The 16355-nt window shown below is 34.7% G+C and overlaps 1 protein-coding gene across 9 annotated transcripts in view; it reads left to right on the forward strand.

The window, feature by feature from the left end:
* EcR (Ecdysone receptor) overlaps nucleotides 1-16355 on the forward strand; it is a 257170-nt gene that overhangs the window by 222623 nt on the left and 18192 nt on the right. For all 9 annotated transcript variants that reach the window (XM_089090631.1, XM_089090630.1, XM_089090636.1 and 6 more), the window contains 3 exons: nucleotides 2591-2731; nucleotides 9085-9206; nucleotides 11567-11698. In XM_089090631.1, coding sequence (XP_088946757.1) covers nucleotides 2591-2731; nucleotides 9085-9206; nucleotides 11567-11698 — 395 coding nt within the window. The remainder of the gene's footprint in view (nucleotides 1-2590; nucleotides 2732-9084; nucleotides 9207-11566; nucleotides 11699-16355) is intronic.

Raw genomic sequence — 16355 nt, forward strand, 5'->3', positions numbered from 1 at the left:
TAGATTTTGGATATTTGACCATTTATCATGAGCTTAAACTTCCACAGAGGATGCTGAATTTATCTCAAGAGAGGGAGGGCGTAACTTCTTTAGATGGCTTAGTTCGTGGGTTCCTCTAACTCGTGTACATTAGGTGACGCGCGCCGAGCGTGGCGAAAGTGTTCCAAGTTTGACGGAACTGTGTCAAGCGTGGTGAAATTGTACACAGTGTGGCAGAACTGTGCCACCCGTGGTGGAACTATGCGATACACGTGGCGTACCAATGTACCAGGTGGTGGCAAGTGAGTAACCCCTCGGCTAAATTTGATTTTCTACCTTTTCATGAGCCCTGGCTACTTTGGAAAAATAACAGGAAAAAAACAATGTTAATCATTCTAGAATGATTTAAAATGATGCATCAGTCTATTAAAAAGCAAATTTTGATTGTGAAATTGCCCTTCAATATCCGTGTACACAGGTTCCTACAGATATTAATCTTGACCGGAGGTTGACCAAGTGATTTTCACAGGGGAGTGGGGAAAACTTAAATGTAAAATTTTCAGGCAGATACTCCCCACTATTTTTTTTTGGGGGGGGGGGGGAGAGGGGGGGGTGGTCTACCAGCCACTTCCCCTTCTCTCTTGTGTGGAAGTGTGCCTGTATGTAGTCTTGGGGTGTTACCCAAATCTGAAACAAGAAAGGAAGCCACACAAAAAAAACACTAATTTATTTAATTTCCTAGGGATGCTTTAGTTCCTTATTGTAAACTGTTGTTTTTGCAAAGTTACCAACAATTAATTAAACCAGAGTAACGTTGAAGAGCTATGACACTCCACATGCACTTAAGCTGACAGAGGGGGGCAGTATAGATCGCCTTTTTGAAATTTTATGACATTTGGTGCTTTTCTGTAAATTGCCTATTTTTTGCTGAATTAAAAAAAATTTCCCCTGAAAATAAATTAATTCGTATTGGTCAAACAAATATATTAAAAAGCTGGGTTTTCGTCAGGATTAATAATAAAAGACTTGCTTCTTGAAGTAAAGACCGAAGTGGAAACTTAAAACTAACAACAATTATTGCATCACAGATTATGCAAATATATCTACAAAACTAGCGCTTTACTGAAAACTGAATTTGCTAGTTTTTTAGAGAATTATAATTGTACACTAAAAGTTACTGATATCATTGTCCGTGAAAAAATATTAAAATACTTGTAAATTAGTCTCTCATTTTCTAAAAGCTGCTCATCAAGTTTTCTGATCCTAAGAAAACATCCTGGTTTTTAGTTCGGTTTTGTGTTTTCAGTAAAGCGCTAGTTTTTGGAGTTCTGAAGATATTTAAAAATATAACGAGTCATTTTATTTAAGGTAGTTTTGTATATATATAAATATCTTTCGTAATCTGCGAAACAAGTCATTTTTGTTTGCTTTATGTTTCAACTTCACTGTTTACTTCCGCTAGTAAAATTTTGTTTCTTTTCTATTAGTTTTTTGCTCGTTTTGTTTTTTAAACATACACAATTAAGTCTTACAAAAAGATCTTCGTTTGATTTAGGTGATGAAACTTAGAAAGTCAATAGCATTTTATGTTATAATAACGCATTAAGTACCGTAATACACTATATGTCACATAACTAGAGTCGGAGGGTTATTTTGTCGCCGGTATCTTTGAGAATTTGTACATAAAAGGTCAATTATTTTCATAAAGACGGAAATAAATAAATGACATTTTGTTCGCTAGATAGTTTTTTCCAAAGCGTTTTTTCTCCCTGCGATCTTTCGATAGCCTGCTAGAACCAGTAGAAAATAAATCCAACTAACTATATATTCTAATGCGAACAGTTATTGAGAAATCTTCTTTTTTTACTTACGGTTAATTACCACAATCTGTTTGTCAGTTTCTATGATAGTTTAATTCATTTAAATCTAGCAAAAACAACCATAGTTGGGCGTTTTCAAACTTTGCCAACCCTGATCAGGGCTTTCAACCATCAATGATCTCGAATTTCAAATTTAAGGTAACAGTGAAAAAAAAAAAAAAAAAAAACTATTTTCCCGTCTTTCAAAATGGCTCAAAACTTGCCTAGGGTAATAGACCTTGAAAAATAGATGGGCTATTTTAGAATTTGCGTTCCCTGGTATTTTTATTCTTTTGGGTAAAAATTGATGTTTGGTGGCATAACATGACAGAAAAGGTAACTATGTTGTGGCAAGATCTCTTTTGTTACTGAAAAAAGGGCACAAGATATACCGGTTTCCTTTCAAACGATGCCCCTCTCGGGAAAAAAGGGGACATGAGTACCTCCTCTTTAAGTAATTTTCCTTGTTCGAGGTGGGGGGCCTTAATTCCCTTGTACTGGGGTTTTCGACCATGCTGATTCCAATGGTGATCTTTTCATTTCGTTTTCGAGGGGTTTCCAGCTCTTTTGGAATTGCTATAAATTTATTTTAACAATAAACTTTTAGTATAAAGATTAATCGAAATTAATGGTTACTATTCCTGAATCAGTGTTAGATATCAACTTTTAAGGCTGTAGCTACCGCCGCAACAATGACTGGTGAGAGATACGAAACTCCATTAAGGCGATTATTGATTATTATTCCATTGTAGGGTTTTTCCGGCGGAGTATAACAAAGAATGCTGTCTATCAATGTAAATATGGCGCATCTTGTGAAATAGATATGTATATGAGAAGAAAATGCCAAGAATGCCGATTAAAAAAGTGTCTTTCAGTTGGAATGCGACCCGAATGTAAGTTATTCCTTTTTCATTTTTTTCAAGTATCTTATTCTTTTTTTCTCTATTTTGCTTTTAGATTCTGTCTTTGTTTTATAACATTTTCGATCATTAAATGAAGTCTCTGTTATTATGCACCTTTTTTACTGTATTTTATTTTTATTGGATTGCATATATTTTTGTTGGTATAGAAGGGGCAAGCGCTCAAAAATGATTTTGTTTGGTAGACTTGACTGAATTTTCCGAATAAGATGCAATTTTTTTACTTGCGAAATATGATTGTGCATTGGGGTTGTGCATTGGGTTATTGTCAAACTGAATGGAATACTTTTAATAATTGATAATCTCTATTGACCTATTTATAAGTTCGATTTTTCCTCTTTTTTCGCTTCTTTTTTTCCGAATGTTTTTTTTTACATTACACTTAATTGTGGTGACTCTTTCTTTTTTCCTGTGTATGAGTAATATCCGGTTTCTTAGACTTTTTCTAGGTCAAGTAGAATTATATGTGAAATACTAGAGATTTAATATCAAATTACAGCTTCCTTGTTGTTAATATAACACGTTTTTCTCAAGTCTTATATAACTCTGTAGTTACTTTCTAATCCTAGTTATAATGTAGGCCATCAAATCAGTTATATTGCTGCTTCCTTTTTGTTGGAAATGTTCACTTCTGCAGATGTTTTCTTTCTAGTTTTGGGCTTATTCCAACGCAACCGTCATTTTTTGTTCTTTTCTCTATAAAATGGTGGACCTTCATAATATTTTGTTTTATATTAGCGCGGAAGTTACATTCTTTATCGATTATATGCTGGTCTTCATCTTTTTTTTAAATAGCAATTGATTTTATGTCCCTGCCGAAAATGAAAAAAAAACCCTTTGAAATTGATTAGTGAAACCACAGAGAAATGGGGCTTACTTAAAAAAAAGGCTGTGATTCAAAAACCTATTCGTTCTTTTTAATGGCTGAAAATTTCACACTGGAAAACCAATAAGGTTGAATTTAACTTTAAAAGGTACTTTTCCATTATATGGGCCTCTCTAAAAAGTCAAGTTTGGTTATCGCTAATGAAATAAAATAGGATAAAAATACAATAGTTCATAAGTATCACTAGGTTATATATTTGCAAATTAGGGGGGGGGGGGTAAAAAAATCCATATATTTTGTACATAACCTAACCTAGGTACCTTTCCCCCCTCCCCTAAACCCCAAAAAACCACAGTTTAATATCGTATACGCAATGCAAACCACGCTATCATTGCCTAGTCTACAGCGGTTAACATGTCAAAAACGGGATTCATCATTGCCTTCTCTACAGCCGTTAACCCTAGAGGCCCATATAATGGGAAAGTGCCTTTTAAAATTAACCATAGGGGATTTTAAAACCAGTGAGGTTTTAAAAAGGCGAAGGAAATTAGCTTATGAAAACGTGTCACAGACATGAACCACTTAAACTTAATCGCAGGAAAGTAATCCCTTTTTTATTTAAGTCCTTTTTTAGCTCGTTTTCTTCTCATCAACTTTATTGTATCGTTTTCAGTTTGTTGAAAAATAAATTTGTTAAGTTTCTGAGCCATTTTTCAACCATTTCCTGATGTTCAATTGCTTCCAAATTTTATCAGTATCTGCACTTCATGGAAATGCAATAACATAACAGACAAATTCCCCTCTCTTGTATACTTTCCCTTGTATAAATAAAAGATCTTAAACAGGTGATCCGGCGCAACAAAAAGTATAAAATAAACATAATATATATTTTTTTTTGCCCAGTAAAAGACTATACAGGACTATCAAGAATGTATATATATATATATATATATATATATATATATATATATATATATATATATATATATATATATATATATATATATATATGTATATATATTTTCAGTTCTCCAGCAGGAACCAAAGCAAGGGCCCTCAATTAATGTCATTAATAAGCAAGGCTTAAACTGCATGTTGTCAAAATAATGTATGAATTGTCTACTCTTGTCTACTAACATATAAAAGATAGAGTATGTAAAATGCATATTTTTTAAATTTTTGGGGTGAATATTCGCTTTCATGACCAGTAAGCAAGGTGCTGAATCGTTTTTTCCTATTGTCCTAAAATTTTGATTTTTTTTTTTACATCGGAGCTATATAGGCTGCTAGTAAACCAAATGCAAGAACATAACGATAGCTTTGTAATGTAACGAAAACATTGTGAGGAAATAGCAATTGTAACGAGTTGTATTCAACGAAATACGAAAAAATTAAAATGAATAAATAATAAAATAAAGAATTAATATAGGCCTAATGAGTTATTGTAAAATCAGTGAAATGATTAAAGAACTTCGTGAAAAGGATCACTCCAATATGGCAACATGTATATGCATTCTATCTTTGCGTGAAAAGGGTTTCAAAAATAGCATTGTTCACAAACCATCCACCCTCAAGTAGTAAATCCGCATCGCTCAAGCATTTACTTTCACTAAAGCGTGTTTACCAGAATAGAGTGACGTCACGTAACGGTTTCTGAAATTTGCGAAAACAAATCCCTATCGTTCCTGCTATCTTCTGCAAGAGAGCTTTAGAGTTATATATTTCTAGGCTTGTTCACGGGAAATATTGAGATTGTAATTGACCGGTTCTCAGCGGGGATGTTGTTTACTGGCGTGGCTACACTCCGATAGTTTTAAAGAAACGGTAGGAAAACTTAGGAAAGAGCTATTTAAAACCTGACCAAGAATGAGTTCGGGCGATATTATATGCCTTATTCCGTCCCAAAAGTTGTTGAAATGTTCAGAACTCTAATAATGTATAGGAAAAAAAAACAGCTATGTTAAAGGTTACAGCGTCATATCTAAGAGTGGTCGGCTGCTACTGCACCGGCGAGAAGCAGGGATTTTAGGGCTCACAATCTTGGGGGAGGTCGGCAATATATACTATAGAAGTGTAAAATATAAAATAAAACCAATTTAATGTTAGATGTCACAAAAAAACTGGGGGGGGGTAACTGCCCCCTGCCGAGGCCTAGAACCGCCACGGCCGGTGAATGGGAGTCCAATTTCCTTGACCTAGTGCCCATCTTAAAGTGCCATGTAACCCTCACTGTTCAGCCATACATGGTACAGTTCCGCCACGCGCGGCACAGTCCTGGCACGCTTGGCACAGTTCCGTCACATTTTCGTCACGTTTGGCACTTGTGAAAATCAGCGACCGTCGTGCAAGGGTATTTAATTCTGTTTCTGGGGGGACATGTGAAGAGCATGACATTTATCTAACCAAGTCGAAGATTTTCTCGAGAGTTTCAGAAGAATTTCAAATTGAAGAACTATATTTGTTTGTTTTTCCAAATTCAAGTATTTTTGTGTACATTCCCTAAGAGTTATTTTCATTTTAAAATTTTCGTTTATATTGTCAATTGTTGTTTCTTAATATTTTACTTAGTGTTACTGTGTATAACTGCTAATAACAAAACTACTGTCGAAACAATAACTACCTACTAACAACAGAAACACATATGGGTTTCCTAGTTTTGAATCTTTAGCAATTATTTTTTTTTGGGGGGGGGATGACTTTCGAAAACCTTGTATAAAATTTGAGTTTAGTAGAGATAGAGTTGGGATTGGAGATCGCCAACAGAATTCTAGCACGTTCAAATTTTTTTTTCGATGTGCTTGGAACAGATTTTTGGTTTGTTGATCAACTTTCAATTTTTTTCTAACTGGAAATGCAGCTTCTACTTTCCGTCTTTTTTTGTTTCTTCTATTGTATATGTGCCTAAGTAAAGGTTTGACAGCATTTGTGTGTTTATTTTACCGCCTTTTGAAATTGACACCCATTTGAAATGAGTGGTGGGGTAGGTGATTCTTCAACCAGCTTTTACTGAATGCCAAAATGTGTCCCAGTTTTCGATGCCGAATTTATAGTGAGTTTATGGGAATAATAATGAGCTTTAACATATAATATGCTTTTTAGATGCTATTTTAACAAAATACCCCTCCCTCAACATATGACCAAAAAGACGCATATGCCATAACATTAATATTTTTTTTTGAAATATATTTGCGATAAATTCTTATTTAATGTTTCGAATTTTTTTAATCTGACCAAGTCCATTAAAAGTAAAAAATTAAAGAAGTTGAAATATAATATTTGTTGTTGCTTTTGCTTTTAACGCACCAATCAATCATCTGATTGGGAAAAGGACCAGAGCTTTCTGGTGTTATCTTGTGTGCTTGAATGCGGAGGATGTTTTAGGTGACATTTTAGAATGAACAAAACACTAGAATTCATTCAACCAAAGGTGAAATTTTTTTTCTTCTCAATTTTGGATTTGAGTTTTTTTTTTCTGAGAATTCCTGTCAAATATACAAAGTCGCAGAGCCAATCAGGTGTTCTGATCATAAAACAAAACGAAAAAATTAAGTAGATTTATTCCAGTTTGTCTGAAAGGAATAATCATCCGTAAAAAGTTCTAACGCCTATACTTTCCCGGAAATACCAATTAGCATACTGATTACATTAAAAATCGTTCTTAATTGTATATATATATTATATGATCATTGAGGGAGGAGGGGGAGTCGAAGATTGGAAAAAGTACAATTAATTTACCCCATTTTGTGGGAGAGGGGCTTATCAGACTGATCTTAGGCGGAATTACAGTATTCGCCATTATCCCCTTTCCCTTCAGTTTACAGGTCTGGAGGTCAACATGCTTGATTTTGACACGAAAGGCCATACCTGATCTAGGGGGAGGGGCTGAGGAGTTCCATATCTAAGACTTTTTCAAGTATTCCCTGGAAAGCGTTAAAAAAAATGTGTAAATCAAACTAGGCTGTATTCACGGGAAGAGTTAGGGGTTTCGGAACCCCCTCTCCCCGAAATGTTTTTCCAACTCGTAGGAACGTAATAAAAATGTATAAAAACACTTTTTTCACGTTTTTTTGGACCTCCCCCTTCCCGAACAAAAATCCTTGGTACGGCTCTGCTATGTACAGTACACTTATGAAAATTGTATTCTCAGCTTGTAGTGGTTGACCCGAATTTGTTGTCGTTTGTAATCCGGTGATATATCCTTTACAGTTAGGAAATATATTAAATTCATTGCATAATAATAGGATTTTCTGATGTGACAAGATTTTATAGGGCCCCACCTTAAAATCCAAAGTCAAGGTTGATTCACAGGTAGACACACGTGACGTTTGAGACATTAAATTAATTTCTTGGCACAGATGCGTTAAAAGGAAAAGGTTTATTTCATGACTTTGTTGCTATTGTTGTAAAGTTGTCAATCGCTGCCTGAATTAACCTGCTCATGTGATGCCATCGAGAAGTGCAGCATGAACGCCAGTTCAAAACAACATGATAGTGAGGAAGAGGTAACTGTCTGCCCTACTTCCAATAGACATTCCTGAAGTTTGGAGCCTGGAACTTTCGACAGGGCTTTAACGAAAACGCGCAAGTGCCATAAATGGACCTTCTCAAAGCGAAACAGGGGAATTAAATGAAAAAAGATTAATTCTGGGCGAGATTGAAAATTGATCTTCCTAGAAAAGAAGGAAGGATCGAATGGTGGTGAATGGAATGCCACAAAATATGTAGTTTTTTTTTGTTTTTGTTTTTTGTATTACTATTATTGTTGGAAATATAATACTGTATGTTCTGTAAAAGTAAAAATATCTGCACACGCGGGGTAGGGATATCCCCGCGAGAAATATTGGGAAAACACTTAAAATGCATACAAAGTGGAAGTGTAGTGCTAAAAACAAGCCTGTAATCCCTCAGACCCGAGAACATCCTCTAATTCATTTTTGAATATCCGATTATGCACTCATTTGTACGAGCCGTTTTATTCTAAGAAATTTAAAACCTGGGTTTCCAAAAGCTGCAATTTTGCCTTGTATGTGGTTTGATTTGAAAAGTCAAACAAGTTCACAGACTGAAAATTTGCCATTAGGATTTCAGGAAGTTTATGGGGCTCGAAAATTTCATTGTGCAAATTTAGCCATTATATAATATTTAATGCGCTACATGTTGGCTCACTTCGACTGGGCCAAGCGAAAGATTTTTGTTCTCTCAGTTTTGTCGTGTTGCAATACTGGTACAGTTACTTACTACCCCCCCCCCTCCCCCATCGCTAATATCCTACAAACTGAGTTAGAGAATTTAGTATGTAACAAATTGCAAAGAAGTGCAATTTCATCACTGGGACTTTACCCTCCACGTCTCCCCCGTTATTTTGAGCATAGGTTTCCAAGACTTGTTTTTCATTGATTTTTTGTTAAAGTTAATTGTGTTTAATTTCTTATTTATTGATTTCCTGATTTGATTTTACAAAAAGTTGTTATATGTGATTTTTAATATTATTTTATTTTAGGCGTTGTGCCGGAGCAACAGTGTGCCGTCAAACGCGAAGCAAAGAAACAGCTAAAAGAGAAAGACAAGCCAAATTCAACGACATCTGCCGCTGTTGATATTAGAGATGCTGATTCTATCAAGGTTGGAAAAAACACAATTTTTCTATTTGATTTTCTTAGCACTAGTCTGGAAAGAAAAATGTCGAGTTTCCTATAAATTAGATACTTTAAAATTTTGAATTTTCTTGCAGAATGATGATTATGAAGGATAGCTCAAGCTCTCTGTCTCTATTCGTCAGTATTGTCAGCATAGCTCTATAACAGTATTCGTCTCAGTAAAGGCGTATTCTACAATTTGGTTTTGATGTTTCCCAATGTTGTGAATACGAAACTACAGTTTTGAAAAAATATAGACACATATTTATTCATATGTTGGGGAGGGGGCTCAGTATAAGAGCTCGGAGGTGACCAATGTGATGTTTTTTTTAAGTTTTGTATTTGAATACTTCCTTTATTCTAACTTTATACGCTCAAAATGATATATCATAATAAAAGGATCATTAACAAAAATCGACAAAAAAGTACCTTTTGCCTTCAGATAAAGAAATTGAGAATTGTAAGTCCATTCCTGAAACATATGAGATCACTCTCTAAATTCAAGCACACGTGCAAACAACATTCACTTCTACCGTTCCGCACTCGCCCCGGCCCCTACTAGTTTGCCACTGTGCTGTACCTAGGACACTTTCCAGCTGAAATAAGAAAAGAAAGCATTAAACGAATCCCTATTTGACTTGTGGTTCTATGTAATTTTACCCCCCAGAAAACTTTTGTACAGTTAGTTAAGATATTTGGAAGTCAGTTGGACTAAGTCTATTCTTGAAGAGACTTATGAACATTTTCCGTATTCAGGAATATATGCAAACACCAAGAAATTCTGTTCTTTTCATTGGCTCGGTACTCTAAATTTAAACCAGTTATGTAACTTTTACTTCTTTTTTTTTTACCAAAACCTATTTCTTAAATTATGGTTTTTTTTATTAAATTGGCCAAACTGACCTCCGAATCATTCATTCAATATTCAGAGAAAAATTTATATTTTATCAAAGAAGTGTAAATGCCTTTCTCTATTTTTTCTTCTAAATTCTTCGGTGTTTGCTTGAATTTTGGTTTCTTAGCTCTTAAGTAATGAGGACTTAACAGGCAAGGTCCTCATTTAGGATAGTCTATAGTTTCCTTTTCAATGTTTATCCAATCTTTCCACTACCTAATATAATTGTCCGTAATGTATATCAAACTATACCCTTATTATTTACTTATACACTGCAATTTTAACTCGAACAAAAACCTGTTCAATTCCCTTAAAAACTAAAAACTCTATTTTCGGTTTTAAGTAAAGACATGACAACTATAGATCCGTCCTTTTGTTCTAGACAAATCGATATATTATGGACACAATAACTATTGTAGATGTGGACCTTGCAGTGCTTGGGGTCACCTTTCATAGTCCCTTACCTCACCCCTTCCCTAATTCTGACAAACTACTTTTTCTCTGTGTTATTTCATAACTCCCTATGGCCTTCTTCGTAAAAGTTGCCCTTTGAAATGATTTGGTATCTCCTCTTAAATAGATTTTGAGCAAAACTTATCAGAACAGTTTTATCTATATCCAGGTGGAAATTTACCCAGGACAATTACCCCTACCATGCGTAAAATTGAGACGGAAAAGAGAAAGCAAGAAAAAAGAATTTTATTGGTTGGAACCCAATCTTGGAGACTATTAGTCAAGTTGGTTGTGTGTTTAGACGACTCTTTTTCATTTATCCTAAAATGGAGTGGAGGGGCTCCTTCAAGAACTTTTGTCCCCACATTGCCCATACTAAACCAGCCTTGGACATGTAGCTACTTTTTTTCAACTCTTAGGTATTTTCGAAGACCGTACTGCCTTTCCATGAGGATAAATAACAGTTCAAATAGGGATACATCCTTTTATTAGACAGTGAAAAAAACAATACATATATGTGATATTTCGATCACATATACATTTACCATCATCAGCAGATATACTGCTGATGAGTATATCTACTGATGACGGTCACTATATATGTGATAAAAAAATCCAGTATTTTTTATTGTTTTTACACTGTCTGATAAAAGGACTTATCCCTATTTAAACTGTTATTTATTTTTCAACTCTACTTTCTTTGAAGCTTAAATGTCACTAATTTCAACTGTATAGTACACAATCAACTGGTTTTCATCTCGAACAGTCATTTTAATATGAAGATATAATAATTTGCTATGATAAAATTAGATTATGGACCAAGAGTGTATAAAAAAATATTACCGTCATAGCGATTATTGTTTATATTTAATTTCTATTTAGGAAATGAAGAGAATGGTAGCGCATTACGTGTGGCCCAAAGGGCTCACCTTGCAATAACTAACCTTCTGATATTGAATTTAAACATAATTTGTTTTAAACTTTTGTCTTAACCTTAGGAAGAAATTTCTTACACGTTGGCTGCCCTACGGAAACGCTTAACGGCGGAGCAAGAAGAGCTTATCCATCGGCTAGTTTTCTTTCAGGATGAATTTGAAAACCCCAGTGAGGAAGATGTCAGGAGAGTCACAGTAAGTTTGAATCTTCTCTTTTCTATGATTCCCATGTTGACTTTTAACCCTAGGAAGAATATGAAACATCATGGCTTTCCTACCTCCATCTATAGCGGCCTTCCCTTTCCATCATTTTTTTTTAGAATACCGTAAACTTTCAAGCTGTTGTCCCCTGTTTGGCGTAGATGTAGCTAATTTCCTTTTCCTCTTCCGTAAGTCCTCCTTCGACTATGTCCATGCCAGAGACGCAATCAGGAGCAAGGGAGGCCTTCGGGCATAGGCTTCTTTGAAATCCAAATAAATACACGGTATTCCTTAAAACCCTGCTTCTTGTCTGTTTAATTGTATTTGTTTCTCTATTTCTCCCCCCCCCCCATCCTAAAATAAATTCCGAGGTATATATCTGGTCCTTGCGCTCCAGTCTTGTTTCTGTATTCTTAGGTTACGGTATTGTAATTGAATCGACCTATTAAATACCCCTTGCAAAATACTCTTTCAATATTCAAATATTATATTTTGTATCGTAATATTATTTCAAATTATTAATACTTTATAAATTCTTAATATAATATTAAAATTGAATTAAAAAATATTCTTTTTTAGCCGGCAGAATTGCTGCGTAATTTAAAAGTCGATGACTTCTCAAGACCTTGACAAAACAGCTTGTAATTTTTTGGATATGAAACCAAGTGAAACAGATCGCTGTGTTTTGTGATTAATGGTATTAGGACAGGTGGTTATGCTCGTGGTCTCATAGCTCTGTGATCCTATTTTGCTAACACGTTCACCTTAAGGCCAAACAAAACCCAAAATATATAGGAGGATTGTCTCGTCGTTTTGTCATTTATGTGTCTGTCAGCGTGATGTAGATATTCCCTATTTCGTCCTTTTCGAACCAATAGAATATTATTGATTTTTGGAAGAAAAAAGCTTTAATAATAAAATTTTTCTTCAATTTTTTGCTTAACAAACAATGAATTTTTTCAACAGATCCCAGGGATCGATATCCGCTGTGGCATGGTTGGGCAACCGACTTGCTACTTGTCCGTGTAAAAAAAACAACCAGCTACCGAAACGTCGATTTTACCCCTATTGCGCCAGCAATGGCTCTGGAGGATCTTTGGTGATTACTCTACTAAAGCCACGTCCGTAGCATACATACTTGAGATCCAGTATCTAACGTAGGGTTTGACAGCCAGAATTAGAAAAAAACTTTTTTGTGAAAATCAAATAGCTTATTTTTAGTTGATTTAACTCTGCTGTCGGTTGCAACATTGTCTTTGGGTTAGCCAATTGTTAACTTGAATTCCTTTCTTCCCGCCGAGAAAAATTATGCCGAAGATTTGAATTTGAATCACATGGGCATCTAAGTTCTTGTGTCTAAATTGAATTCATTCACTCATTAGTTCTCATTGCTCAACATTTAAAAACACATAATAATACATAAGCATTCGACCCTATGAGCCAAGTTTATACAGCGCAAGTAACAAGTTTGTGTTATACCATTCCGAAGTAATTTGTGATACCATCTAATAATATGGTAATATCTATAATATAATAATATGGTAATAATAAATATATGGTAATCCTTAGTTCGCTTTATTAAAAGTACTGGGCAAAAACTATTCCTTAATGTATGTTTCAATGATTGCTTGCACGAACTAGTAATGCAAATTTAGTGGGATCCAAAATGCATTAATGAAAATTCTGGTTTATCAGGTTCATATGATATGATATCACTTACACCAATTGGGATGGTACCAGTAGGTTGTGGCACCCCCTAAGCTATGAAATTCTCAAAACGGTCATGCGCATCAGAAAGCAAAAAAACAATCTCGGGCGAAGAAATTTGTTTTTCTCGGGAATCCCACTACGAAATTTTGACTTGTCCCTCCTCTAAAGACAAACTATAGTGGCCTCTTTAATTTCTATTTGATTAAAACCAGACAAAAGAGCGTGAGAAATGTCTCTGATGAAGAAGCAAAAAAAGGAGACATCAGTGCTACCCTTGTAAATAAGTACTTTTCTTATTTACCCATGTAAATAAGTACTTGTTTATCAAGACAGTGGACTGCAAGTTTCCTAAATAAGGTTTTTGGCAATGGGGATTCCAATGGTGTACTTTTTGTTCCAATACGATACCATTTATTACGGGATTAAGGCTTTATTTCAAAATTTCCTTAAACTTTTTTTTTGGAAATAACATTTTGTTGTTAAGACTAATCGTGATCATGCAATTTCTTACCAGCCATTTTTTTTTAAATATACGTTTTTATTTTTTTTTTTGTAAAATGGGCCTTGATTTTTCTTTACTAGATTGCAGCTTCCGCTGCAGCAATGATAAAGCAAAAGCAGCCAATATTATCTAGCGGTACATAACAAAACCATGAAATAAGCAACATCAATAAGTAGAATGTTTTTTTTTTTTTTTAAGTTTCATCTTACTTTTCATTTTCATTCAACTCGAGATGTAAATAAAACGCCATTGCCGGAAGGGAACCATTGTGTTTTTTTTAACTAGCCTCTGTTATGAATAGTAACCCACCCCTAACAGTTGTAAAATCAAAAAAAAAGATGCAAACTTTAAGGAAATCTAGGATTGGATTTTAAACCTAAATCTGTACTTTAAATCTGAAATCAAAATTGAGATTCATATTTTGATGAAAATAATGTCAATTTGTTTTGAATGTTTCCATCAGTTATGCTACGTAACTTTGCACTGTCTATAGCGTTTTTAGTTCTTAAATACTATTAAATTAGTGTTAGATTAGCGCCAGTATTTTCTCTTTCATCAGTTTCGCTTGTTCTTTAAACCAGACTTTTGGCGCCTTTAAAAAATGGCAATATAAGTTTGTTGACTTCAGTTTGACAAGGTCAGTGATATTCTAGAGATCATTGGACGACTCCACCCATGATCAACCTGACGTAAGGTTAGATCATACCATATTGCTAATTCAATTATATAAAATCTGAAACTTCTGAGTTTCTATAGTTTGTGCATTGGACGCCGTTTGTTAGAGGGTGAAGGACCCCCCTCCTTCCGCACTTTCAAAGACTCATAAGGTGCGGACAAACAGGGTGGATGTTTCCTAAGGGGGGAAATATAAATTAAATTTTTTTTTCGTATTATGCTTTCCAGGAAAGTTTTTTTCGCCCCTGACCCAAAGAATAACTTATGGTTTTTTTTTTTTTTTTTTTTTTTTTTTTTTTTTTTTTTTTTTTTTTTTAGAGCATGTAACGATTATCTCCTGTTTTAGTTATAAAACAGGATCTGTTTTAGTTAAAATTTGACAGTTTTTTTTCAAAACCGTGTTTTTAAATTCTCCATTACTATGGTTCTAGAGTTCGTTCGTTCAACCCATATAATGGTTGCGTCTGACGTCGCAACCATGATATGGGGTTTAAGGATAAGTTTATACCCATGAAGCTTGGTTTTTCTTTAGAAGAGATAGGAACAGTGTTTTTTTTAATTTCTTCTTTTCAATCTGAAATATTAACTTCACTGTCTTTTTTCCTTTCTCCCAAGAAAGTCCGAGTTCAACAGTTTGACCAATTAATATGAAAAAATAAGGGATCAAGCCTCAACAAGCTTATATGTTATACTCATTTAGTTTTAGTTTTCCCACTCTTCAAAATTGAAAGGGGAAATCGAATCTGCTCTAGCATCGGTTCTAGTTGGAGTGGAATTTCTAGGAGATAAAAAGTTCCCCTGAAATTGATTCGTACGTTTCTGGTATGTTTCACGAGTGGCTTATAGTTGTTCCATTATAAAATGTATTGCTTTCAACTACCACATTTGATATGGCAATGGTTTGCTACGTGGATTGGAGGCGTTCTCAATTCCACAAATTTTTGGGAAAATCCCTACTTACCTTACCTTAGACCTTAGGTCCTCCTTTGCCTCCAGAGGCGCTTAGGGCATCCAAGAAGAGTCGCCAGTCATCTCTCGTCGCTGTGGCCGCCCAGAGATCTTCCCATTCAAGTTGGATTGATGCATTTAGATTTGTGAGGTCAGCCGGGTAGCTGCCTCGTATTGTGTTTTTGGGGCGTCCTCTTCATCTGGTACCACGTGGCTGCCACTGAAGGACGTCTTTTGGTATTCGAGTTTCGGGCATGCGGATAAAAAATCCTTACTTGGACCAAAAGTAATCCCTATTGGGCGATAAAATCTTAAGATAGACTTTTTGCCCAAAATAGGTTTTTGGATGTGGACAGTGTTCTGGATGCCTCGTGTATAGCACTTAAAAGTAAAACAAAAAGGAGTACATTTAGGTGCAGTTAATATATTGATCAGTACTGTTCAAGTTATTGTCTTAGCTCTGTATTCGTTTTCGCTTTTTTTTTTTTTTTTTGTTTTTTTTTTTTTTTTTTTTTTTGGGAATGGTAAAACACTGTCCTGCCAAACCATCTAAACCATTCCAAAAATGGTATAATTTGGCACTAATAAATTATTTGTGCTTTTAATAACGTTTTTTCCCTTCATCGCATTGTTCATGAATAGTTCCAAATATTGATGGAGAATTTAGTCTAAATAAGTGCCTAATGTCAAGGTTAAAAATGCTATTAGATATCTTATGCAAAGGATAATTATATTCTTCAGTTTGGAATTTGTATTGTGGGCTTGATCCTGGGGGCAACATAATTTGTTTTATTGTGAGAACCTGGCTTTTTAATC

This window comes from Artemia sp. Qi Xiang Cuo, chromosome 6 (assembly GCF_049724085.1).
Source record: "Artemia sp. Qi Xiang Cuo chromosome 6, ASM4972408v1, whole genome shotgun sequence".
Classification (NCBI taxonomy): Eukaryota; Metazoa; Arthropoda; class Branchiopoda; order Anostraca; family Artemiidae; genus Artemia; species Artemia sp. Qi Xiang Cuo.